This window comes from Medicago truncatula, chromosome 2, assembly GCF_003473485.1.
Source record: "Medicago truncatula cultivar Jemalong A17 chromosome 2, MtrunA17r5.0-ANR, whole genome shotgun sequence".
NCBI classification, from domain to species: domain Eukaryota; kingdom Viridiplantae; phylum Streptophyta; class Magnoliopsida; order Fabales; family Fabaceae; genus Medicago; species Medicago truncatula.
In genome coordinates, this window is record NC_053043.1 from 51,728,499 (window position 1) to 51,741,302 (window position 12,804).

General features: G+C 34.7%; 2 protein-coding genes across 2 annotated transcripts; both read right to left on the reverse strand.

Annotated features, from left to right (window-relative positions):
- Window positions 1-6,390: 6,390 nt before the first annotated feature.
- Window positions 6,391-10,721, reverse strand: LOC25488006 (ribulose bisphosphate carboxylase/oxygenase activase, chloroplastic). Its single transcript, XM_013610181.3, has 7 exons — window positions 9,998-10,721; window positions 9,813-9,867; window positions 9,421-9,622; window positions 9,028-9,134; window positions 8,319-8,374; window positions 7,075-7,167; window positions 6,391-6,728 (listed from the first exon to the last, which is right to left on the reverse strand). The coding sequence occupies exons 1-7, from the start codon at window positions 10,631-10,633 to the stop codon at window positions 6,621-6,623; spliced, it is 1,257 nt and encodes a 418-aa protein (XP_013465635.1). The 5' UTR covers window positions 10,634-10,721; the 3' UTR covers window positions 6,391-6,620.
- Window positions 10,722-11,727: 1,006 nt separating this feature from the next.
- LOC112419474 (uncharacterized mitochondrial protein AtMg00810-like) lies at window positions 11,728-12,477 on the reverse strand. The gene is made up of 2 exons (XM_024777202.1): window positions 12,045-12,477; window positions 11,728-11,924 (listed from the first exon to the last, which is right to left on the reverse strand). The coding sequence occupies exons 1-2, from the start codon at window positions 12,475-12,477 to the stop codon at window positions 11,728-11,730; spliced, it is 630 nt and encodes a 209-aa protein (XP_024632970.1).
- Window positions 12,478-12,804: the final 327 nt, after the last annotated feature.

Genomic DNA, 12,804 nt, shown 5'->3' on the forward strand with positions numbered 1-12,804 from the left:
TCCTTAAAGAGCTTTATTTTAACTTTATTTTAAAGTAATTTTAGACCGAAAAAAAAGTCTGGCCAAACGGTACCCTAGTTTTTAACTTTAAATGTAACTTTTTTTAACTTAAATTTATTGTTCAACTTTTTTTTTTTTTTTTTTACGTAAATGCATCATAACATAAACCATTTTTCATTAGACTTATTTTTAACTAAAATAAAATTTTCAAAACCAATTATTTAAAATTAATTTTTATTAGACCCAAACATACTATTATAGTTTGGAACTATTAAATTAAATGTCATGTTAACCAGTGCTCTCATGACACTAGTTAAGAAAGATAAGAATATAAATTTTCCATAAAAGAACAATAACTTTTTGACTTTAATAAAGTAGAACATTCCATATTTCATCATTTCTCAATGCAAAACTTCTAAATTAATCTCCTTAACTAGTGCCCCAGAGCACTAGTTAACATTTCCTTTAAATTAAAGTGTGTAGATTACCGATTCTTTTAGAAGCTTTTATCCAACTTTACATTTAGTACCCCTAAAAAGTGAAAATTGATGTTGACACATTTCATAAGGCTGAGACACACAAGTAAAATACGATTTTGCCCCCTCGGCAGTTAACTGCCGAGAAATTCAAAAACCGGCTACAGTTAACTGCCGAGGAAAACCTCGGTAGTTAACTTCCGAGAATTATGTTTCATCAGATGAAACAGCCACCTGCTCCCCCTACATACTATTTCATCATCAACTTTCATACCACTTCCATCCAAACCCCAAATCCAAAAATCATTCAAGCATCAAGCATAGGAGGTACCAACACACTTTTGACGAAAGAAAACAGGTATTGAGCATTTTAATCCGTTCATTTTTTTCCTTCGTTATGGGTTTTTACGTCAGTTTACGTAGAATTCTGTCATGGGAAACCTCGGTAGTAAGGTACTGAGGAATACTTGTGAAAAATTTTCACAACGAAAAAATGGCAACTACTGCTATTTTTTCCAAAAAAAAAAAAAAATTCTTTTGTTTTTTTTTTATTTTTAATTCATTATGGCATTGATGCTTATGCATTAGTTAGTTGTTAATTCATATTTTTGTGTTGTTTAATTATAATAATGGTAGAGAACGCGGAAGATGTTCCGGGAGAGACAAAACCAAATTTTGTCGAATTTCCCGGAGATGTCAAACCACCTAAGGTTGAAGCGAAATCAAACATTAATGGTGCTTCAAAATATGTTGACTCCAGTGTCCTCCCACTTCAAGCCCACGAAGTTGACACGGCTAGTTTTTTTTCAGACGACGTTAAGTCGAAAGATAGAGAAGAATTGCTTGAGTGGGCACGTCGTCAAGCAAATAAGGCGGGATTTACAATTGTTGCACAAAGATCAAGCTTGATCAATCCAATGTTCTGCCTTGTGTGTGAAAGGAGTGGAGCTCACAAAGTGCCGAAAAAAAAAAACGAAGCATGCGAGAACGGGCTTAAGAAAATGTGGGTTCTTGTTCATGATTAGTGGATATCAAAGTAAGCAAACAAAGGAATGGTGATTGAACATCTGAGTTCATAACCATGCGATGGATCCGGCTTTAGAAGGACACATTCTTGCCGGTAGATTAAAGGAGGACGACAAGAAGATTGTACGTGACTTGACCAAGAGCAAGATGCTTACAAGAAATATTTTGATACGTTTGAAGAACAAAATACCACATTGCATGACAAATGTGAAGCAAGTGTACAATGAACGTCAACAATATGGAAGGCAAATAGAGGTGACAAGAAGCCGTTGCAATATCTAATCTCGAAGTTGGAGGAGCACAACTATACTTATTACTCAAGAACACAAAGTGAAAGTACTACAATCGAAGATATCTTTTGGGCTCATCCAACATCTGTTAAGTTGTTTAACAATTTTCCAACGGTTTTGGTTATGGACTCCACCTACAAAACCAACATGTACAAGATGCCAATGTTTGAGGTAGTTGGGGTCACTTCAAACGATCTGACATATTCGGTTTGGTTTGGATTTGTGACACATGAGAAAGAGGAAAACTTTGTTTGGGTTTTAAAAATGTTGCGTAAACTTCTTACATCAAAGATGAATATGCCTAAGGTGATTGTGACTGACAGTGATATGTCTTTGATAAAAGCGGTTGCAAATGTTTTCCCCGAAAGTTATGCAATGAATTGTTACTTTCATGTGCAAGCAAATGTTAAACAAATGTGCGTCTTAGATTGTAAATATCCTTTGGGAAAAAAAGGATGGGAAAGAGGTGAAACCTCGTGATGTTGTGAAGAAGATAATAAGGGCATGGAAAACTATGGTTGAATCGCCCACTCAAGAGTTATATGCAAATGCATTAGTGGAGTTCCAAGATTCATGTAGTGATTTCTCACTTTTCCAAAATTATGCCATGACCACCTTGAATGAAGTGAAGGAGAAAATAGCGAGGGCATGGATAGACCATGTGTTGCATCTTGGTTGCAGGACCACCAACAGGGTCGAATCGGCTCATGCTTTAGTGAATAAATATTTGGAAAATAGTGTGGGTGATTTGGGTACTTGTTTGGAGAAAATACATGACATGTTGGTGCTTCAGTTCACTGCGATACAAACAACCTTTGGTCAGAGCGTTACCTTGTTGGAACATAGATTCAAAGATATCATTTTGTACTCCAGCTTAGGTGGTCATGTGTCTAGATATGCTTTGGACAACATTGTTTTGGAAGAGACACGTTGTAGGAAAACATTGTGCATGGACAATGAAATTTGTGGTTGTATTCAAAGGACATCTTATGGGCTACCATGTGCATGCGAAATTGCTACTAAACTCCTTGAAGAGAAGCCAATTTTATTGGATGAGATACACCACCATTAGCATAGGTTACGTATGGGCGAAGAAAGTAATGAAGTTGGTTTTTGTGTCGAGGTTGAGTTAAAGGCTATTGTAGAACGTCTCAGGAAACTCCCTTTTCAAATGAAGCTTGAAGTCAAAGAGGGTTTGCGGCAGTTGGCATTTCCTGAAACCACCATGATGTCTCCACCACCACGTCTAGATATGCTTTGGACAACATTGTTTTGGAAGAGACACGTTGTAGGAAAACATTGTGCATGGACAATGAAATTTGTGGTTGTATTCAAAGGACATCTTATGGGCTACCATGTGCATGCGAAATTGCTACTAAACTCCTTGAAGAGAAGCCAATTTTATTGGATGAGATACACCACCATTAGCATAGGTTACGTATGGGCGAAGAAAGTAATGAAGTTGGTTTTTGTGTCAAGGTTGAGTTAAAGGCTATTGTAGAACGTCTCAGGAAACTCCCTTTTCAAATGAAGCTTGAAGTCAAAGAGGGTTTGCGGCAGTTGGCATTTCCTGAAACCACCATGATGTCTCCACCACCACGAAAAGTACCAACCAAGGGAGCCAAGAAAAAAATGGACATTGCGATGTCTAAAGGAAAAATTACATCGACTAGTCGGATCCCTTCTTTGTGGGAGGTTGTTGATTCCCAAAATCCGGATAGTCATCCGTCACCATCACCATGATATAAAAGAAAAAAAAAGGTGCTCGTCTTTGTAAAACATCACTTTCCCCACTTCCACCACCTTCTCGGTATCCAAAGCCTAAGGTTATCCCAGTTATGAGGCCTATTGATTATATGCCACGCTTCATGCTTCCATTTATTGAAAAAGTGATGGATGTTATTGGCGATGGACATTGTAGATTCCGGGCTATAGCCGAGTTCATGGACTTGACCGAACAAAATCATATCATGATTCGTACACTTCTTATTCAATAGTTGAAAGATCATAAACATGATTATGTTGAAGTATTTGCGGGTGAAGATCGTTATAACTACATTTTAAATGGCTTACATCCTTCCGCAAATACTAAAAGTTGTGCACATCTTGTTGATAAGTAGTTGACTTTTACGAACATGAGACACATTGTTGCTAATTATTACAAAAGGTGTGTGGTCGTGTTGACAAATTTTGAAGTTGGAAACTCAGAATCTTTTTTTCCACTAAGAGGGCCACCACCGCCGGGTAAGCAAAAAACTCTCATCATGTGCTTTGGGGCAATTTTGAATCATTTCGTGCTTATTTATTTGAAAAATGGTTGTCCACTATCTCCATTATCTACGGCGTGGCACAATCACAAGAAAGAAGATGCGGTGACTTGGGAAGATGAGTATTTGGATTAACATGAGTTGTTCTGAAAGCTCATGGCTATTGAAAGTGGAAACAAACCGCCGAAACCACAAAAGTAGTCAAACAAAGCGGCGCCTATTTTGTTGGACACTCCCGAAAAACAAAAGCAACAATTTGAAGTTATTGCGGAAGATGAGGAAGATTCTAATGCACTTGATCTTCCCCAATCACTAGGTCTTTAATGAGTGATTTTTTTGTCAGTTTTAGTCCTTTTCTTTTGTAGAAATTACAGCGACGTATATTTTGGGGTCGAAATTGTAATGCCAATTTTTTTTGGCCAATATGTAATTAACATTATGTAATTTTTTTTGAAACAAGAATTAACATTATGTAATTTATATTGATATATATGATAATTAATATGACTTTTATGTGGTGAAACTAGTGCAATACTTATTTATTCGTTATTAATGTTTACGCACTTGATTTATTTGTTATTACATTTCATTTAATTTTGTTCTAATCTATGATTCTTTTCTTAAAGATTTTGTCAAGTGAAACATGTCCGAGGTTGCAAAAATTGAAGGCCGTGTTAGGTACTCCGCTTTTAAAAAGACAGTTAAGGTTATGATAACGCCGACGGACTCTCTTGATGATTTGAAGGCACAAATTAACACTTATTTTGAGCATCTTGGTGAAAATCAATATACATTAATATACACGTCACTTGTTTGGTCAAATGCCTGCATAGACCTAGGAGAAGATAGAGATGAATACACATGGAAAACGGCAAGCTATATGCCTTGGCTTATTCGCGACGATATCGGCGTCGGATTTATGTTTCAGAATATGGTGGAAGATAATATATTATATATGTATGTTCGTTCCATATGCAATTGCGTTGAATGTAAGTAGGGATTTAATTTAATGATGTGTAATGTGTTGTTTAATTATGGACACTATGTAACGTTTTGATGAATTTCAAACTTTTCTGTATTTTGAACCAAATGTCGGTTTGATTTAATTATGAACAATTGTAAAAGATATTGTATTTTACTTGTTTATGACTGAGTTTAAATGTTGTATTAGTTATATTGCCTTTGGAAATGCTCTGGTTAAATTACAAGTAAAAACTGGCCGAAAAATAGCTTGAAAATGCTTTAGAATTATGCAGAACCCACTGTCTGCATAATCAATTTTCTCGGCAATTAACTACAGTCGATTTTTTAATTTCTCGGCAGTTAACTGCCGAGAGAGCAAAATCGTATTTTACTCATGTTTCTGAGCCTTATGAAATGTGTCAACAACAATTTTCCTAAAAAGTTACCATGTTTCCAAGTTAACCGAGCATTGGATTCCCAAATAAAATAAAGAGTGGACTCTTTGGATGGTTCTGGAATATATCAACTTTCACTGGTCATTAGCACACAAAACTTAACATAGAAGGATGAGATTATAGATAAGTGGCGACCCTGAAGGAATCCAAGACACGTTCGAATGATCCCCTGGTTGTTGGTTAACATACATGGGTTGTTTTTTCTTAGTGGTTTGTTCAAGTTGAAGACTCTTTATAATCACCATAAAGTGAGGAAATGCACCCTCTTTTTTAAATCCGATTTTTTTAAAGTGAACAACTTACTTTGAAGTGTAAAATAAGTATTATCGATCACCAATTAACAAATCAAAAGTGGTAATTACAAGTATATTATAACAAAAATAATTTAACAATGTCTGAAAGACATCCCCAAGGTAAAATTTAATGTGGGATGGAGATTCAACAAAGAAACAGTGCATTCCTGAAATGTTAATGAGTTGATTCATATGCAAAATGATTATTAACCTTGAAATCTCTTACCTGTGAGGAAGTCATAATAGGCTTGTGTGACATAAATACTCGAAGGTACACGTCTACAAATATGAGTTTGAGGCATCTATCAATATCATTGTATCATTTACAGTAATCCATTATTAATTCATGAACTTTCTGAAATTTCGGTCGCTAATAAGATAATTTTTGTTTTATAACAATAAAAGTGATTTTTGTATATGCAAATTTGTTAGAATGACTTAGAGAACATTGCAGAGAATCCGGAAGTTTAAGCTATTGCTCCCTTCAGTTTTCAAAACGGTGCCAGATTTCCTTCTGGCAAGGACTTATTATATATCTAGAATGGGGAAAATGATTTTCATAAGAAATTAAGATTAGTTGAAGGTAATTAGCTTTATATATTTATATATATACTCTTTGCTCCACCATACAGTTCTAATGAACAAGATATCATTACACATTTACACTGTTATTGGATAATATTTCACGCATTCTTTTAACTAAACTGAGTTATAACCATATAAATTATGCATACAAAAATAAGAAAGCAATAAAAAGAAGAACCCTGTTCAAAAGTGGACCTTATTGAAGGTAGCGACTTCACAATCATAATTCCTGTGGACTTGCACCAGAGAACCAACATTCTTTCTATTAGTCTTCTATGTTCTTCATGTATTCCTTCGAAAGTTTAGTTTCCATTATCAACTGTTGTTCTTTGAGCAGAGAATAACCTGACTCAAGTAAAGCATCGATCGTTTGCTATCCAACCAAATAGAAAAGCAGTCAATTTCATTTGTATTGTTTTCAGTAAAGCAAATCAACAAGAATAGAAATGTTACACTTTGAAGACAAGGAAAAGAAGGAAAGAAAGAAAGATGAAAAGCAGACGTACTATTATTACATATAACTACAATGTAAAGTCCATGACCCTAATGTTTTTGGCTATATTTAGATCTTATAATTTCATGTTCGTCTATAAACAATGTTTCAACTTAGAAATGAGCTGAATCAATATTAATTTGGTTGACAGGAAACAGCCAATTACCATCAGTTAGCCTACCACAACAGGAGAGAACAGAACGTGAGAAAAAGGCTGACTATTTACCTCTGGAGGAATAAATACAGGAAGATTCTGGTCCTTTCTTCTTTTGAGAAATTTGGATGCAAAACTTTCAGCACCTCCAATATCATCAACCCACTAAGATCCACCACAAGTTTGTATGTCATTAGCAGCAATCTTTGTGCGGAAAAAGTAAATATGGATAACTCGCAAATATAATGGCAGTTGTCAACTTTCATTGTCGAAATATGTATTGCTATTTATGTTGCATACATTACTCCTGGGGAAACACATTCCCCTGGTTATTATAAATAAATAAATATTAAAATGCAAGGTGATGGAAATTTACACATTCAGGGTTCTCTTTTTAGATCATTTATATTTATGTGATATTAGAGCCTTTTATGGTCAATCGTCGAGAACTACAATTTATTATGATTCAAATTTTCACAATTAAATTTCATTACAAGTTACAGTTGGCATATGCATTATCATGCTTCAAGCCTTTTCTAGAATGAGAAGGTTGTATTGAATAATATAAACTGTTCTAGCACAAGGAATCTTTTCGGTTGTTACCATGGATCAAAATGTCAAATGTCTACTTGAAGAGAGAAAGCCACCATCAAACACTGGGCAGTATCGGGGTAATTTAAGCAACTTGAACTAGTTCATTGGCACTAAACCTGCCAACTTCTTTGTGCATACTGGATGGTTGATAGGTACTTTAGTACTACATATGCACAGAGATCACAATTTTTTCTGTAACTAATACTAGAATGAGGTGCTTGCATTCGTACAGGTTGAGGGTTCATACCCTAGATCCTTTTTCTCAAGAATCACTTCACAATGCCTTCTGGGCAAAAATAAAATGGTTAACTCAAAAGCATTACAAAAGGGCAGGAGTGGGCAAATGTTGTGGTATTAATCTGTCGGTGTGAGTAATTCCAACAGCATTTGAAGTACATAATAAGTAACTGACAGGAGATTCTTTTGAAAGAGGCTTTTCTTCCAGCTCTACACCCTACAAAGTATCTCAAGCGATTGATGATGAATAATTTCTATAGCGCAAAATATACGACATCCAAGAATCACATAATAAAGAGATTGTCATAATATATTTTTTTCCTTTTTTTTCGTTTTGGTATTGTCTTGGTTCATCAAAAACTACCATTAATATTTCACCAAACATAAACAGCAACTGTAATTGAAAATTAGTATTTTTACATATGGAAATGGAAAGTCAGCTAGATCAGTAAGATATATTAATGTAAACTCAGGTATCTGCATACCTTTAAAATAGATCTGTCATATGTACGCGATCTTAGAGCTCCATAAAAGTCCAATGCTGCCGGTATCAAAATAAGAGTGCGTTTAAGTTTTGAAATTCATATTACAAACTTTTAAGATTGTTTGTTTAAACTTAAAAAAAAAAAAAAAAAATATGAAGAAGAAAACAGATTTCTGCTTATTGAGTCAAGTCAGTCAACAACCAAGCCTTATCCCACTAAGTGGGGTCGGCTACATAGATCAAATTCTGCTTACTTTGAGTCGCCTATGAGAAAAAACAAATAATTGAAACTATTTCAAAAGAAAAGTGTTTTTTCTGTACAAACAAGAAACACATTGTTTCTGGTTTACAAAAAAATTATTTAAAAATAAATTACTTGTTTAAACAACATTAAAATAAAATCCCAACTATGGATCCTAAATGAGAACAGACCTAATATCTCGGTACAAATTTGGTAAACGAGGAAAATAAGTTAGTTAAGATAAAGAATGAGAGTGATAAAAGAAGGGCACTCTAAAGGAAATATCAGTCACAGTAATAAGCATAGAATAAAATAGGCAGCATGACATATAAATAAACAACTGCAAGATTTTCTATCGTACTACTTAATTTATATCTAATAATAACATATACCTTCTTACTACTCCTGTTTTAACAACATAACAGATAAATAGAACTTTTCTGAACCAACATGGCATACGAATAAGTACCTTGATTAGGAAAAGTTTTCACAACTTTTTCAACTTCATCCCTGGATATGCCATCTTTCTCATACATTCTTTGAACAATATTCAGTATATCTTCCTGGTTAGGCTGCCTGTGTCACATTTACAACAACATTTCAGGGAAGAATGACATAGCTTACCTAGTTTCATTTCATGAAATCAGATACTTCAGAGTCATTGCATTAGCAATGTGATAGATGAGGTAATCATGCTAAACATAGCTTTATCAATCACATCGATCATGAAATTTCATTCCACAGTACTAAGCAAAAATTCAACCAAAACATTTAAACCAGCAATGCACCTGGCAAAAACTACCATAATTAAAATACATGAATGGCAAGCAATAATCCTAGAATAAGAGAAATGATAATTTACCAGTAAAATTTATCCATCCTTCCATCGCGTATCAATGGAGCATAAATAGTTGAAAGATCATTCCCTGTTACAATGATTGGAATTCTGTTTGTGACATCTGCTTCTCGCCAATCTTGACCAATACTAACTCGTGTAGGATTGTCACATAGATTCATAAGAGTCCCAACAACAATTTGATTGTTGACTGTCATTTGAGTATTCCCTATATTAAAACAGGAAAAGTATGTCCAGTAAGGGTTGACCGCTGAGCAAATAACTGAAACACTAGGAGACGCAATGCAAGGCACGCACACACAAACTATAGTCTAATGAACGAAAAGGGCGATATGGAATAAAATTTACAAATAATCATTTTATTTTATTTTTCTCTATCTGATCAGATGTTAGCTTACCAAATCGACCAAGACCAGCATCAATGTCATTGATCATTAAACAGCTCATCTTACCCTGTATCAAGAAAGCAAATGTAGACTATAGTTCAGCAAATTAAGGAAATGCGGAATCATTGTTGGACTAATAAATATTGATCCACATGAAAAATTTCGACATACTGAAAAGGTAAAAAAAAAGTCGTAACTTGATTCTGGACGACTTTAGAAGCAGTTCTATAGCGCTCACGAATCAATCTTCCAGGCTCACCAGCATTTTCAGATTCAAGTTCCCCAGCAGACATGATAACAGGTTCAACTCCCATGGCACGAAAGATAAGTTCAGTTTGAAAAGTTTTACCTTGACCTTTACCACCCCAAATACCAAGAATTAAAGGAACTTTAGCATTGAGAAGATGAGAAAGGTAGTTTTTGGTAATGTGAGTAACAACTTTGTCCATGAAAAGAGGAGCGATGTAATAATCTCCTTGAAGGTATTGAAATGATCTAGTGACTTTCTGACGATAATCAAAGACAATGTCGGAGTCTCTGCCGAGAAAATTGCCGGCGAAGACATCGTCAATGATACCGGCACGTTGACCAACGGCGATGTTCATGTTATCAGCTTCAGCGCCAAGTCTGTAGAGATAATCTCTTCCTTCAGAATCCTTAGTTTCCCAAGAAGACTGCTCTGATAACTTTTTCTTCTTTTCATCATCACTGTTACAGCAGCGAACACATGAGAATCGCAGCGAATGCGATGGTTTTTTGAATGAGAATGAATTAGAAGAAGTTGGAATAACTGATAAGTACGGCGGTCGTACAAGTAATAGCAGCTTCGCCATCAGTTCAGGAATCCCTTTCCATTCTCCGCCACATAACAACTTAACAACCAAATCCTAATCATTTTCCGTTCCTTATCTTCTCTATTTTTTGGTCAAGTATTTTTCCATCTTATTTAAATTACTTATCAAAATTCATAGTTTTTTTTTTTTTTTTTGTGTTGGCCGAGGTTCAAACCCTGGACCTTTTATATATTATGCATTGTTCCTAAGCTAAGCTCACGAGGACAAACTCACGTCAGAGTCTAAAGTGAATAGTGTATTGGATTCAGATTTCAAGATATTTTAAAATACTTTTTTATTTTATAAAAATCTTGTGTATTCAATCAAGATTTTTAAGGAATGTAAAACATTCTTGTGGTATTCAATTAGGATTTTCAAGATTTTTCAATGAATCCAATAAAATTCAGTGGTATTCAATTGAGATTTTGCATAAGTCTACTAATATTCAAAATTCTATGGATTTTAATGGATTGTTGTGAGTAATGGATTTTGTGAGATTGTTTAGCGTAAAATGTACCTACTGATGGAACAATGTATGAAATTAGAATGAAACCAGCACTTAAAACTGAGTTCAATTGAAGAAGATGGAGTTGAGATTCTGGATTTCTATGATTTTGAGAGAGAACAGAGATATGAGTAAGACTTTTGTAATTTTATTGAATGAATTGTCTAATTTATTTACAACACATGAGTGAGTATATATACAACTGGACGTTGTAACAAACTCCTCTAACAAACTAACTACCTTGGTTAACACGCTAACCAAGGTTTGTTGCTAGACTCTGTTTCTGAAGACATCAGAAGCTGCACTTCAGAAGCTGTAAGTTTCCAAACAAACTACTAATCAAAGATAAAGCTAAAACTAACTAAACTGAATTACTAAACAAATACACCTCCTTAATTCATTTAGTTAGATGCTTCAACCATTCCTAACTTCTTCTTCAAGTAATCAAAGCTACTTAGCTTCAATGGCTTTGTGAGCAGGTCTGCTATCTGCTCATCTGTTTTGCAGTGCTTTACTTCCAACTTTCCATTGTTCACATGATTTCTTAGAAAATGGAATTTGGTTTCAATATGCTTGCTCCTCTCATGTGCTATGGATGTTTTGCCAAGTCTATAGCAGATTTGTTATCAATTCTGAGTTCCATCTTCTCATCCTTCACCAATTGCAATTCCATCAGTAATATGTTGATCCATTGAGCTTGACATGCTGTCATGGAAGCTGCAATGTACTCTGCTTCACAGGAAGATAATGCAACTACTGATTCCTTCTTAGAACTCCATGAAAAGGCTGCATTTCCAATCATGAACACATAAGCAGCAATGCTTTTCCTGTCATCTTTATCTCCACTTCAATCAGAGTCTGAGTACCCTACTAGTTCACCACTCTGATTCTTAGAGTATTGGATACCATAATTGCTAGTACCCTTCACATATCTCATAATCCTCTTTGCTGCAACTAGATGTGAGGTGGTAGGTTTCACCATGCACCTGCTGATCAAATCTACACCATATGCAATATCAGGTCTTGTATGGCACAAATACCTCAATGAATCCACAATTTGCTTGAATAGAGTTGGATCCACTTCTTTCTCAACATTTACCAAAGACAATTTCACTCTTGTGTCAATTGGAGTTGAAATTAGTTTGCAGTTCATCATATTAAACCTTTTCAAAACATCTTGTGCATACTTCCTTTGATGTATCAGAATTCCTTGTGAATTCATTTCAAACTCAATTCCTAGAAAGTATGTAAGATTGCCCAGATCAGACATCTCAAACCTCTTCATCATGTTTTTCTTAAAAACCTTCATTTCTTCTTCATTGTTTCCAGTAACAATCATGTCATCCACATATAAGCATACAATAAGCTTATTAGTGGTGTTTCTACAGTAAATTCCATGTTCAGTTACACATTTCAGGAAACCTTGTTGAACAAGAAAACTATATATTTTCTTATTCCAAGCTCTTGGAGCTTGCTTTAAATCATACAGAGCTTTGTCAAGCTTATATACATACTCCTCCTTTCCCTTTATCTCAAATCATGGTGGTTGTTTCACATTGTTGCGTCATTTTTTGGAGATCAAGGCTATTTGATTAGCTTTTGACTCACTAATTATTTCACGACTGAACATTTAATTTTTAAAGAAAAGGGGAAAAAAGTTCAAACC

Coding starts and splice junctions, on each gene's coding strand:
- LOC25488006 (XM_013610181.3), bottom strand. CDS start 10,633: ATGGCGAAGCTGCTATTACTTGTACGACCGCCGTACTTATCAGTTATT. Junction 9,135..9,420: donor AGGATGGATAAATTTTACTG/GTAAATTATCAT, acceptor AATGTGACACAG/GCAGCCTAACCAGGAAGATA. Junction 6,729..7,074: donor CTGTATTTATTCCTCCAGAG/GTAAATAGTCAG, acceptor TTGGTTGGATAG/CAAACGATCGATGCTTTACT.
- LOC112419474 (XM_024777202.1), bottom strand. CDS start 12,477: ATGATTGTTACTGGAAACAATGAAGAAGAAATGAAGGTTTTTAAGAAA. Junction 11,925..12,044: donor GAAGGGTACTAGCAATTATG/GTATCCAATACT, acceptor TTGGAAATGCAG/CCTTTTCATGGAGTTCTAAG.